Here is a 12,579-nt window from a genome sequence, read left to right as displayed (position 1 = left end):
TCAGTTGTTTTAAGCCTTTTGAATTATTTAGTAATGGTTATCATTAACTCACTGCATTACTATATTAAACCCCATTCATTATATAACATGTAAGAAAATGGTAATAGGTAATATTAAAATAGAAATATGAAATTGCCATCTATCATCTAACTATCTGGCTGGTATGGGTGAGTATTTTGAAGAGCTGAAGGGTTTCTCATATTGTGCTGGCTGCTGCGGGGTTTTCTTTGTCTTTTTTTGCTACTGTAGGTGGCCGTGCCTCTAACAACCCTCGTGCTAGTGCTCTGTGAGTGCATGTTTTATTTATTTACTGGTCAGTGAATGGGCTCTTGGCAGTTCCTCTTCTAAGCTAGTTTTTAGTTGCTTGTGGTTATGAACTTTGAATTCATTGAAAGGCAGGGGGATGCTTCATCTCTGTTGCTGTGGTTTGAAGTGGGATTTCTGTGTTTACTCTTTGAAGACTCTGCCTGAAGAGATGGAGCAGAGCTGAATCTTAATGAATTTCTGTTGTCAGTAGCTTTAGTCTGGGTTGCAGTGAGGATGGCAGAAGGCGCTTGAGCCCTGGATTTGGCTGGCCAGGTGGGACTACGTCTCGGGAGCACTGCCATAGGAGATGGTTGGTACAGGACCGAGCCAAAGACTTAACATTTTGCAGCTGCTGGCAGCAATAGCCAGGCTGATGTTTCACTGTAGAACAAGCAGCATGACAGTGGCTGCTTGATACTTCTGTGTCTTCTCGTGTGCCATAGAACAAGCAGTGAGATGCTGTGCTTCAGTCCTCCCGTGTAATTGAAATAAATGTGGAAAACGTGGTCCCTGCTCAGGCTCCTCAGCACTGATGGCCCTTCCTCTGTGTCCTGCCCGCTGCCAAGTGCTGCACAGCTCTCTTCAGTTCTGGTGACCGACTTCTCCCAAAGCGGGGAAGTGAAAACTGCCTTGAATACCTGCCTGCAGTTATAAATGGCTGTTCCTTGCTGCTACTAGCAGTCAGCCAGAAAACTGTAGGCGGAACATCTTAACCTTGTTGGGAATGTCTTCTGAAACTTCTGCCGTACCTCCTGCCCCTGGCTGCTACCTTTGGGGGCTGTGACCTCAGAGTTGAAATGCTGCTCTAGCTGAGACAGTCGAATGAAATGAGAGCTTGGTGGCTGCTGCTAATGTGAAATGGCAGATAAATGATCTCGTGGACAAAGAAGGATGCTCTAGGTAACTTTGAGTTCTTTTATAGAAGCTCACACATGGAGGGAGTCAACTTGCAGTTACCAAAACTCAGGCTGTCTAGCGTAGTTTTAAATTACAAACGAGTGTCATGTAATAATAATGGTGCATGGGATTATTTGTGGACAATTTCAGCAGTTCTGAATCTTGATCCAGTCCATAGGTCCTGCGCTGTGGGTCAGGGATACTGTGGCACTGTTCTCAGTAAGTTTACTGAGCTACCTTGCAAGATCTACCTCCCGTGCGGATGCTTGCAGTGGGTTAGTTTTGTGGGTTATTTTGATTGTGCTGTGTTTGTGTAATGTAAGGCCTGATTTGCATAGAAGGTGGCTAAAAATGTGCCCAGAGGGAGTTCTATTATTGCTGAGTGCATACATTAACAGAATGAATACGTGAATGAATACAGTTCCATTCTTCTCATTTTGTTATAAACACAGTTCAAGTCTTATAGCTCCATCCTCATGCAGATAGATATTGCTAGCAAAATATGAGCAGAAGCAAAATCCAGTTTTTTGCTGTTCTTTGGTCTTTTGCACACCAGTAAAGCGTGAGCTCATTGTGCTTTTTATTGCAGGATAAGGAGAAAAGTTCTTAAAAAAAAAAAAAAAAAAAAAAGTGCTGGATTGTCGTCCCCCATCCCATTCCTCCATATCCCCCCTTATTGCTCATTCTTAAGTACCTGAAGTAAAAGACTTCTCAGAAGCACAAGTGAAGACTCCTACTTCTGAATCATGCAGTGGAAAAAGATTTTGTTTGGTTTATAGGTGCTTCAGTAGCTGTGCTTGTCTAGATGCATCTCAGAATATGCAGAGACAGAAGATATCATGAACTTCAAAATATCTAATGTCCTGGTTGACATTAGGCTGTGGAGTTCGGTGTGTCTGTATGTGTGCACGTTCCTTTTGATTGCTGGTGAAGACTCAAGCCACCTGTCCTGAAGGCTTTGGGTTGGGAGAGATTGCCTCGATAGTCACTGCTTGAGAGATGAAATAAATAAGCTTACACCAAGTGCTGTACTGCTGCTGTCAGACCTTGCTTGAACCAGACAGTTTGGATATCTTGGTGTTAGTGCCTGGATCTTTATTTTGCCTTTTGGATTGCTGTGTTTTTACCAGATTTGATAATGTCTGCTGTGAGGCATCTTTAATATGCTAGGGAGACGTTGCATGTAACTGTTCTTTTTCCGCTCTCCTTTAGCCAGGTGTCAGAGAAGCACTATTGCTTCTGGAAGAAGCAACACACTTTGCTTTAAAGCATTTTTATACATGCAGCACAGGAGCGACTGAGCGTGTTCCTGCTCCTCTCCACAGCTAATGCAAAAAAAGAGTAAGATGAAAGTACTTCACTGGGCATTGCTGATAGCAATCACAGTATTTCAGCAAACTAATTCCTCTTGCTGTAGAGGTCTTTGCAACTTCTGAGCAGCTTTAACCATCTACTTAAAACACCTACTTTTGGATCTTCTGAAATTCAGCCGAGGAGCAGCCTGAGGCTAAAAAAAATGCTGCATTCTTTGAAATTCTACGTGAGAAATTCTTGTTTTCCATTTGGTGTTTGTATTCCTCAGCAAAACTGTAACTGCATGCTAAAATAATTGAACACAAATACTGAGTTGGACATATGCTGATGTCAAGACAATAATAGGAACAGGCACTGTGCAGTGTATGTGCTATAGTAAAGGACAGGGGAAAGAAACTGTGAATTGATCCATGATATTACAATTAAGTATACTAAAATGTTACCTTTTTTAAAAAGGCAGGCTGAGAAATTGTCTAACTTTAATGTTATATTAAAGAGTTCAAGCTGTGGGTTAGGTTTGCAGGGAATTTGGTCTTCGCTTGTGTTTGCGTGGATTTTTTTCCACATAATAATTCAACTTCTTTTGGTGCGTGGTGTGTGTGTGTGTAATTGTACTTAGAGCTGACCAGATCATCTCCCTAAAAGCTGGAAGGACAACTGTGCTGGATACGAGGAGAATTATTATTTTTATCCTGGGGCTAAGAGCATTTTCTTTCCTCCTGAAAGCTTCATGGAGGTGGTGTGAAAACAAACACACAATGATAAATGTTCTTCACTGCAGAAACGCTTTAGCGTAATCCCTCTTAAGAAGGTTTTGAGTACTTACATAGGTGTATACCGGGATAACTAAAGCTTGTTTCTACAGCTGGCCTGAGCGCAAACTGTTCTGGATATGTTGAGTAAGCTACCAAATTATAAGAGCTTGATCTAATGTGCTGATTTACATCCAGTGTATCTGACCTTAATGGTGTATGTTACAATGATCTTCTGGTTTTGTACGTTTTATAGGTACCTCTGCTTCTGAGACTCAGCTTTGCTCATTGCAGTGCTGTTTTCCTGAATTTGTGTAACCTGACAAGTCCTTGTTTGCATAGCTGCCTCTGAAATACATTAAGTGATGGATTAAAGAATCATGGCACATTACAGGGGGAGTTGAATCAAATTGATTGTTACTCTGAAAGACTTCTCAGAAGCTATGATCAAAGGCAGGGAATGGGACAGGTTGAAAGGGGAGATCAGATGATTTTTCTTGTTCTTTTACTGTAGAAATGTCTGCAATTTTTGAGGTAGTTTCGCAGTGATACGGATTCATACACATCTTTTACACAAAGAATCTGCTTTCCATTATTACTAATTGAAAGGTAATTTAGTAGCTGGGTGTTCAGCAAGGACATGTAGGTGATGATGTTTGGTTTTAAGGTGTTTTTGATAATAGAGATGTTCAAGTATGATAGAGCACATAGCAAATGGCTTCTTCCTTTAACTTCAGAAGTTGATGTGTTGGGTTGGAAATATTACTGCTGATTGTAAACCTGGTAATGCACACTTCCATCCCTTCCCTGTCATCCATTAAGTCCGGGATCTGAGGTACTGGTTAAAGATCTGGGCACTGCGTGAGAACAAGTGAAGTAGGTGGACAGACGTACCTGCTTCCTCCAGCCCCACTTGGCATTCAGTGGTGGGACTCTGTATTTTCCTACTTCCAAACTAGTGTAATGTTGGGAAGTGTGTGGCTTCTTTCTGTATCCTTCAGTATAGCAATGAATTTTCATGTTTAGAGTAAAAAATAATTTGAAAATAGTAAGTTAAAGTATTGTTAATAGTTTGCAATACCTGATGGCTTTGGGATCCTTTCTAGTTCTGTCCTATTGCAGAGGGGAGGGGGGGAAAAAAGGCTGCCAGGTTGGTGGTACGTAGTGTGGAACTGTCCTAAGCCTTTTCTGGCTTTGTTTTCCCCGCCTGAAAGTGGTGTCATCATGACACCGTTGCAATACCACCAAATGTGAATGGTAGTTGATATGTCAGGTAATGACACTTTCCCCAGGTACGTTGGCATCTTTGATGACTTACTTTTTGGGACTCACGTAAGGATTAGGTAGCTGGCTGGCTGTGTCTTGCTGCTCCTTCTGGTCTTTCCATGCCGAGTAGATCTAAACTGTGGCAGAAAGAAGACAACCATGAAGTGGTGACTGTTGCATCTACCGGGTAAGGTAGCATTGCTGCAGAGGTCCATGCTGTTCTTGCATTACATTGAGTATGTGAGAACTGGGATTTTCTTGAGCATGCTGTACCTTTTGGCAGTTGAACTTGGTTACCTAAAACTGATGTTGTGCTCACAGAGAGTGCTCCATTAAATCCGATTTAGAGGGGAGTCTTTGTAGCTCTTAACTGTGTGGATTAAGTTAGGAAATCCCAGCACCCACTTCCTTGTTTAGGCTAAATAAGGAACGAGTGACCTCAGGGCACTTCTTCCCCCACAAGATGAGCAAATAGAAGCCAGGGAGAGAACTAGCTCGCCTGCCTCTGCTTGAGAAACCCCAGAGGTGTGGGGCTGCTGTTGTGAACCTCAGGAGGCTCGGAGGCAAGCCTCTTGCTTGTTCTCCTTTCCAGTATCTGGCATATTCCAGCTCCAAACCTCTTAATTACCAAGAGCATGAGATTCTGTACGCCAGCAGTTGTGATATTTCATATTTTTCTTTCCTTTTTTTTCTTGTAAAGGACTATTTTTGTGAATTGGTCTGAGGATTGCAAGCTGAAATCAGGCTACTGCAGCACAGTAGTAGAGACTGGCTTGAAAATGAGCGTGCTATCTAACTCTTGTGATTTCAGATTACTTACAAGTTGTGTATTTAATTGCAATGCTTCATTAAAGTTTGGTGTTTGAACCTGTTAATCTTGAATTGCTGGTTGTGGATGTAATTTTGTGTTCTAATGTGGTAAGTAATTTGGCTTTATCAAATCATGAAATGAGATATCAACTGCTAGACCTCAGGGCAGTGTCGTGACACCAGTCTTTTGGTTACCCCACTTACTACTTGCCATCCACTCTTCCACCCATCTCCTCCCAAGCACTGGAAGAAAAACACTTGAAAAGAAAGGAGGATGTTTATCTTGGGAATCACTTGAACATAGCATCCGCAAATGAGTACTCTTAGCTTTAGCCCCTTACATCTGACATGAATATGCAAGCTAAACTGAAAGGCAACTTTGAGCTAGTTACTGCGTGGTGGTGAGTTTTTTAAAGAAAACAAACTCAGTGGTCAGTTTTTAGGTGTTTCCACATACATTTCAACAAAATTTGTTTTGTTTCTGGAAGAATGACTGTATAAAGCTGTGTGATGAGGTAGGTCCTGGCAGCAACATTTGCCGACAGCTTGCTGATGGTTTACATTCGCTGACTGTTTATAAACCCATTGTTTGGCAGTGTTTGATAGCTGTCACGTAGTGTCTGAACTTCCTGGTTTAGTAGTTGCTGGTGACCAGTTAGACTGTGGTTATGGACCATGACTGATTATAAAAGCAGCCTTAGCAAAGTTGTTTTCTGTGTGTTTTTAAATTTTTTTCCCCCCTGGAGATTACTTGTCAGCTGTAGTGTGATTATGGCAGGTATCTACTCGTTTTCAGGAAGATGTGTTCAGTGAAACTTGGTGTTGGTCTCTGTGTGTGCCTTCTGATGAGTGCTTTGGTATCATTAATCCTGATCTCTAAACAAATGTTTTGTATGTCAAGGTACTTAAGAGATCTTTTTTTCCTCTCAACAGCTGGGAAGGAAAAACCAAAAACCAATGCGGAAGAGCTACAGATTAAAAAGGTTAAGAAGAAAAAGAAAAAGAAACATAAAGAGAACGAGAAGAGGAAGCGTCCAAAAATGTACAGCAAATCCATTCAGACCATCTGCTCAGGACTGGTTTCTGATGTTGAGGATCAGGAAGCCAAAGGCATCATAGATGATCATCTTAAGGATTTCAATGGGAAAAATATGGATCCCAAGAAGGACTGTGAGTCCATGATACCAGAGAACAGTGAGTTTCCATTTGTCTCGTTAAAGGAGCCACGGGTTCAAAATAAACTCAAAAGGTTGGACACATTGGAGTTCAAACAGCTGATTCATATTGAGCACCAGCCTAACGGAGGTGCATCAGTTATCCATGCCTACAGTAATGAACTCTCCCACTTATCTCCTGTGGAGATGGAGAGATTTGCAGAAGAGTTTGTGGGTCTGGTTTTTAGTGAAAATGAAAACTGTGCAGCTTACTATGTAATGGGTATTGTTCATGGGGCAGCTACTTATTTACCTGACTTTTTAGACTACTTTTCATTTAATTTTCCCAATTCGCCAGTGAAAATGGAGATTTTGGGAAAGAAAGATATAGAGACAACGACTATGTCAAATTTTCATGCTCAGGTAAGAGGTTATACATTTTACTTTCTAAAGTCATATTATGGTTTCAAACAACTGTGAATGTTTTTTTTTGTTTTTTTTTTTTTTGTTTTTTTTTTTTTTAGAATACAGTTACTATTAGCAGTGCTGTGTAGATGAAGAAGACTAGAAGCACGGTTGTTTAACTAATAAATTGGCTTTGCGTTACTAAAGACAAAGAGCATATTACCTGAGAGGAAGTTTCTTTTTATGGGGGAGGGAAAATGTTTGCATGCATGTGTACATAGTTCTCTTCGGATTTGTTTCTGGAGCTAAAGCTTAACTATGTTTTAGGGCTAAAATGATTTAGCTGTGGCTATCTGGGTGTCTAAACCATAGATTATCTGTATGAGGATCTTCATAAAACTGAAGTACTTTAATACGTTAGAGCAGTGGTATACATAAAAACCTGTGTAGGGCACAGTTAAGTAATGTAATTTGTAGCTCGAGGCTTCTAAATCCGTTCTTAAAGGAGACCTTTACAGTGGTTAACATAAATACTAATTTAATCCTTCTCTATTTGCATTTGCCCTCAGTTAGTTGTATTCTCTTTAGAGCAGTTATGTGGCAAAATGGCAGGCATCTTTTTGAATCTGTTTCTTACTTTATTTTCTGTGGGGAAATTATTGTATAATCCTGTAATGGTAACTACTGGTTAAATGTCACCTCTGGTATTTATTAATGTGCTGTAAAAGATATAAATATTTACAACGGTAATGTATTTCAGGTACTGTAAGTTTAGGGAAAAAAAAATCTAACTTTCCTAGATTGCAGTGTTGGTGAGGAGGGCATTATGAAAGCCTTTACAGATAATCTGATAGCATTATGAATAAACTCAATCCTGATTTTCTGTCTATATCACCTTTAGATCACAATCACCTGTTTAACTTGAGTAGAAATAGATCCCTATTTGTGAGCATTTGGAACACTTAGAAACTATTTTAGTCAACTTTTTTTAGACAGTTACCAAGAGTTCAAGTTATACTGTCATCTTTTTGATGAAAAGTATGCTTTTGTTTTCTTTATGTAAATATTTGCGTAGACAACTACTGCATTTATTGATAAATTTCATGTGTTACCTTGCCTTGTAAGCCTATGCAGAACTGAATTGTTGCTGCAAGAGAACACTTGCAGCCCTGGTTTAAAGCCTGCTTTAAAGAAGTCTACTGCCATGGAATAAGAATGTTCTATAAAATAAGTCTACTAAAGTTTTTCAGTCTGCAAGCTGAACTGTTACTTCATGGTGAAACTCAGAGAGTGTGTTCTGGGGAGCTATCCAGAGCTGTTCCATCTTAGGTCATTGCGCCAAAGGAAGCTGGATCTGTCCGTGTGTGTGTGTTCTCTGAGTCTAACCTGGTGTCTTGGGCAGCGTTAATCGGGGCAGAACTGTGCTGTCATGTCTTAAAGACATACTTAAGAATAAGCCCAAACTTGATATTTGCAATTTGTAATGGAAATACTTACTGGAAGGATGGATTAACTTGACATTGCAACAGTACCGTCAGTATCCATAGTTAAATCAGTCCTGTGGTCATTGGTTTTTGAGATTATCATTTCTTATTGTGTGAAATAGGAGCAGAAAGAGAAAACGTAGCAGGTGAAAGAAGCTGAACTTTGTATTATAGCATTCAAATCTACTTTGTCTTTTAATGTGTTTTACCAGAACAAAGCCTTCAGACAAGTATTTTTCCTTTCTCTTTCAGTTTTTCAGCGCGTTTTTGTAGCATTTGATCACTTGTCTGAATTTGCCTGACAGAAAATGCTTGGCTCCTTGTACATTTTGGCCAATATAAGGGGCATAGTGTGTATAAGTAACATACATAGGCACACGCTAGGCTTCTTCACATCTTTAGTAAAGCGTCACTGTTTCCTGGAATGTTTAGGTCACTGTCTTGATTGGCTAGCTATTGCTTTTATTTTTCCTTATTTTTAATCTTATTCTGTGTGTGTGTGTGTATTCCAGATGACCAGGTGGGCTGCTGCAGCTGAAAGGTCTGCTTAGCTTAGTGTTCTTCTTTTTAACTGGAGCCGGTATGAAAGATGTTTAGGATGGAGTGTGAGAATCTAGTGCTCTTAGTGATGCTGTGTCAGGGAGATTGTCCTCCACAGGCATAGCAGGACCTCTTGAAATCTGAGGACTGAGAGTTTTGAGTTTTTATCTGCATTTTTTTGTTGTTGTTGTATGAATTTGATTCATTGGTATCAATTACCTGTTTCTTGGTTTTCTCCTTTTAACTTCATAAAGAAGTACTAAATGGTTATGTAACTTGTTACTTAATTATGCAGATTGAGGGTACTTTCTGTTTTTGCTGAGTTCTCTGTGGATCTTGAAGGGATTCTCACCCGTTGTAGCAGTGTGTTTCCATGACACTTTCAATGTACTTTTCTGTTCTTGCACTGGAAAAGCTCTGTACTGCGGTAGTGCTCCACGTTGTTCTGAGCTGTGTGTCCAGTGTGTTGCCTCTCTCCACGCTACCCCAGCCAGAGAGACAACATCTATTGGCTGCCAAGACGTCTGCTCCCTGAGCAGGGACACCAGAGACGGTCACTACGTGTCTAGCTCAAATGCCCATTTATTGCTGCGCAACATAGCCTCTTATACCCCTACACGCGACCGCCCCGGATACTTGTGACCCCTTACTCCACCCACTATCCCTCCTAACTTTTCCCCACACAGTGTCTAGCAGTTGTATGCTCTCAGTTGAGAGGTGAGTTGGTTTGATGGATGCATACACTTCAGTTTATCTGGTTTGCTTTGACTATCTATCTCAACCTTCTTTAGCCTTAACTCAGCTGTTGCTGTGCTAATTTCAGCTAAAACACCAAAACGAGGCTCACTTTAGTAGATGAAGTTCTTGATCGTTTTTGAGATCTTTTTGTAGCATATGTAATCAGTCTGGCAAACCTAACATGTATTTAAAATATCTAAAATGTGTATTTAAAGTCAATAGAAAGGAAGAGCTAAGCCTGAAGCAGAAGGTATTGTATAGTATCAGAGGCATGTGTTTTTTTCTACTTGACTATTTCAGTACTACTCAGAAAGCTTCCACCTCCTGCGTTGTGGCAGGTGAGTTTTGGTGGTGGTTTTATCAGGCAGATTCCACAGTGAGTTCTGATAATGGGATTGAAATTGCTGGGGTCCTGCTAACTCTAACTGAAATACTGGTCTCACAGGTCCAGATTGGAAAGTGAAGTCGTCTCAGCTTTTCTTCTTTACCGCTTATAAGTGTAACACATTTCCACTTGGGTGGGAGATTAGAAATGGGGGAAAATATGTGAGAGAAATTGCAGTAGGTACAGGAGAGGGAAGCTTCAGCTGGAATTGATTGTCTCATCAGAGTTAGCTTTTAAAGTTGGGGAGACAGGAGCTGAGGAGTTGCCACTCGTGTGTTGGACCTATGTTTAAATGCTCTTGAATAAATTCTTATTTTTTTTTAGTTGATGTAACAGTTCTGTTGCTGTGAAGAGTCTGTGAGAGAGTCAGACTTCTTCTACAGCTAGGCAAAATAGAATTATGGGTGTCCTTGTATCCTGTGAGTTGCTCTTTCAGGCTGTGCTGTAGGTACATCCCTGGCTTCATTCATCTTTGTAGGTTGCAGAGCCCCATCAGTTACCTCATAGCTGTGAATCTTACTTGTCAAGTTCTTACGAGCATTTCAGAGAACAAAGAATCAGCTTTTGCCACCTGCTTGCAGCTTACATCACTTCAGATAAGCTTTTTATGTGCTCTTGAGGCACATTTTGAAACTATTACTGTGTCTTCATGCTGGCTAAGTGTACATTTTTAGTGTCTTGCTAAAACCCCACAGCTCCCACTCTTCAAGATTTGACAGTAACGATGCTTAGCACAGGAGAAATCAGAGACAACTTACTGGTACATGTGGAGTAGAAGAAACCGAGCAATACAAAACAACTTCAGTGCTTCAAGCCAAGACTTGAGTATTTTAAACCTTATCTGATTAATGCTTGTCTGATGTGTTTGCTGGAGGTGTCTGGGTGATTTCATGTTTCCCAGGGGAATCTGTTGAACAGTCTTTTCTTGTTCTCTTATCTCAATCCTCCCGCTAGGCTTTTTATTCTGATCAGCAGTGGACAAGGCAAACAGCATATGCTTTTCTTCTAGTGTTCTCCGTGTCTGAAGCTCGCTTACCAGCTCCCTTATCTCCTCTCTAGGTCGAGTCATGTTAGCTATTTTAGCGTACCACAATGTCGTACGCTTATCAGTCTTACTGCTCTCCCTTTACACTCTCTTCAGTCAACCTTCTTTCTGTAAAATAGGGTACTGAAAATGGCCAGTAGCTGTCTTGCATGTTATCATTGTCAAGGAGCTTGAGGGGACTGCTTCAAGTGATTGCTCTTGGTTGTCTACTCTTGCCTTTTTCAGGGCAGTTTATGATCTGCGGTAGCAGCAACTCCTGCTAAGTGTTTCACTCCCCTTCTCATTTTCATACACTTCTCAAATGTATAGATATATCTGATAAAGCTCTCATTCAGTGCGTCACACTGATCACACAGTAGGTTCAAATAGGAAACCCCACTTGCTCAGGAATCTTCAAAGTGATCATGGACTGGCCAGAAGGCAAGGATTTCAGAATATTGTCAGAGGAGGAGGTGATGTGTGCTGAAGACGCCCCATGGTACAACAAGCTACCAGAAAACGAGAAGCAGTATGCCCTGCTCACTGCTGTGGTATTGTGGGGAAGTGTCAGAGGTGGAAGGCTGCTGTAAGGAGTCCTACAGGACGTGTCAGAGACTGCTGAAGAAGGTGAATTGAGCCAATTTGCAGAAGTGAGAGCCATCCAGGTGGCTTTGGGTATTGCGGAATGGCACAAGTGGCCAGTGCTCCATCTCTATTGACACATGGATGGTTGCAAATGCCCTGTGGGGGTGGTTGCAGCAATGGCAGCAGAGCAACTGGCAGCGCAGGGGCAAACCCATCTGGGCTGTGGCATTGTGGCAAGATATTGCTGCCTGGGTAGGGAATCTGTCTGTAAACGTACACCACGTAGATGCTCATGCATGTGCCCAAGAGTTGGGCTGCCCTCAAAAAAACAACCAGCAGGTGGATCAGGCTGCTAAGATTGACGTGGCTCAGGTGGATGTAAGGAGTATGACAGGCAACATACAGGTGAGTTATTTACAGCTCAGTGGGCCCGTGACACCTCAGGCCATCAAGGCAGAGATGGAACATACAGATGGACTCATGATCTAACTAACCATGGGCACTATTGCACAAGTTATCCGTGATTGTGTAATGTGCTACAATTAAGTCAGCTGAGCCCTTGACGCCTCTGGTATGGAGGATGGTGCCTGGAATATCAGTACGGGAGGCCTGGGTGGATTATGTCACAGTCCCACAACCCCGCCATGGCTAGCACCATGTATTTAGGATGGTGGAGGCAACCACCAGATAGCTGGAAACGAAACACATCCGTGCCCCATGCCACCACCCAGACCACCGTCCTGGGCCTTGAAAAACAAGTCTTGGAGCAATGTGGTGCCCCAGAAACAATTGAGTCAGACACTGGGACTCATGTCCAAAACAGTCTCACAGACACCTGAGCCAAATAACACAGCATTGGGTGGGTGTATCACATCCCCTGTCATGCAACAGCTGCCAGGAAAATCAAGCGATACAGTGG

General features: G+C 41.6%; 1 protein-coding gene across 2 annotated transcripts in view; it reads left to right on the top strand.

Moving 5' to 3' along the window:
* Positions 1-12,579, top strand: part of RSBN1L (round spermatid basic protein 1 like) — a 52,487-nt gene that overhangs the window by 18,070 nt on the left and 21,838 nt on the right. The window contains exons 3-4 of one of the 2 annotated variants that reach the window (XM_035315547.1): positions 6,279-6,539; positions 6,858-6,922. In XM_035315547.1, the coding sequence (XP_035171438.1) occupies positions 6,279-6,539; positions 6,858-6,922 (326 nt within the window). Of the gene's footprint in view, positions 1-6,278; positions 6,923-12,579 lie in introns of both variants that reach the window. The other variant, XM_035315546.1, reaches the window with a different exon arrangement.

This window comes from Oxyura jamaicensis, chromosome 1 (genome assembly GCF_011077185.1).
Source record: "Oxyura jamaicensis isolate SHBP4307 breed ruddy duck chromosome 1, BPBGC_Ojam_1.0, whole genome shotgun sequence".
Lineage (NCBI taxonomy): Eukaryota > Metazoa > Chordata > Aves > Anseriformes > Anatidae > Oxyura > Oxyura jamaicensis.
The sequence above is the reverse complement of the archived record's forward strand: the minus strand, read 5'-3'. Positions and strand labels throughout refer to the sequence as shown.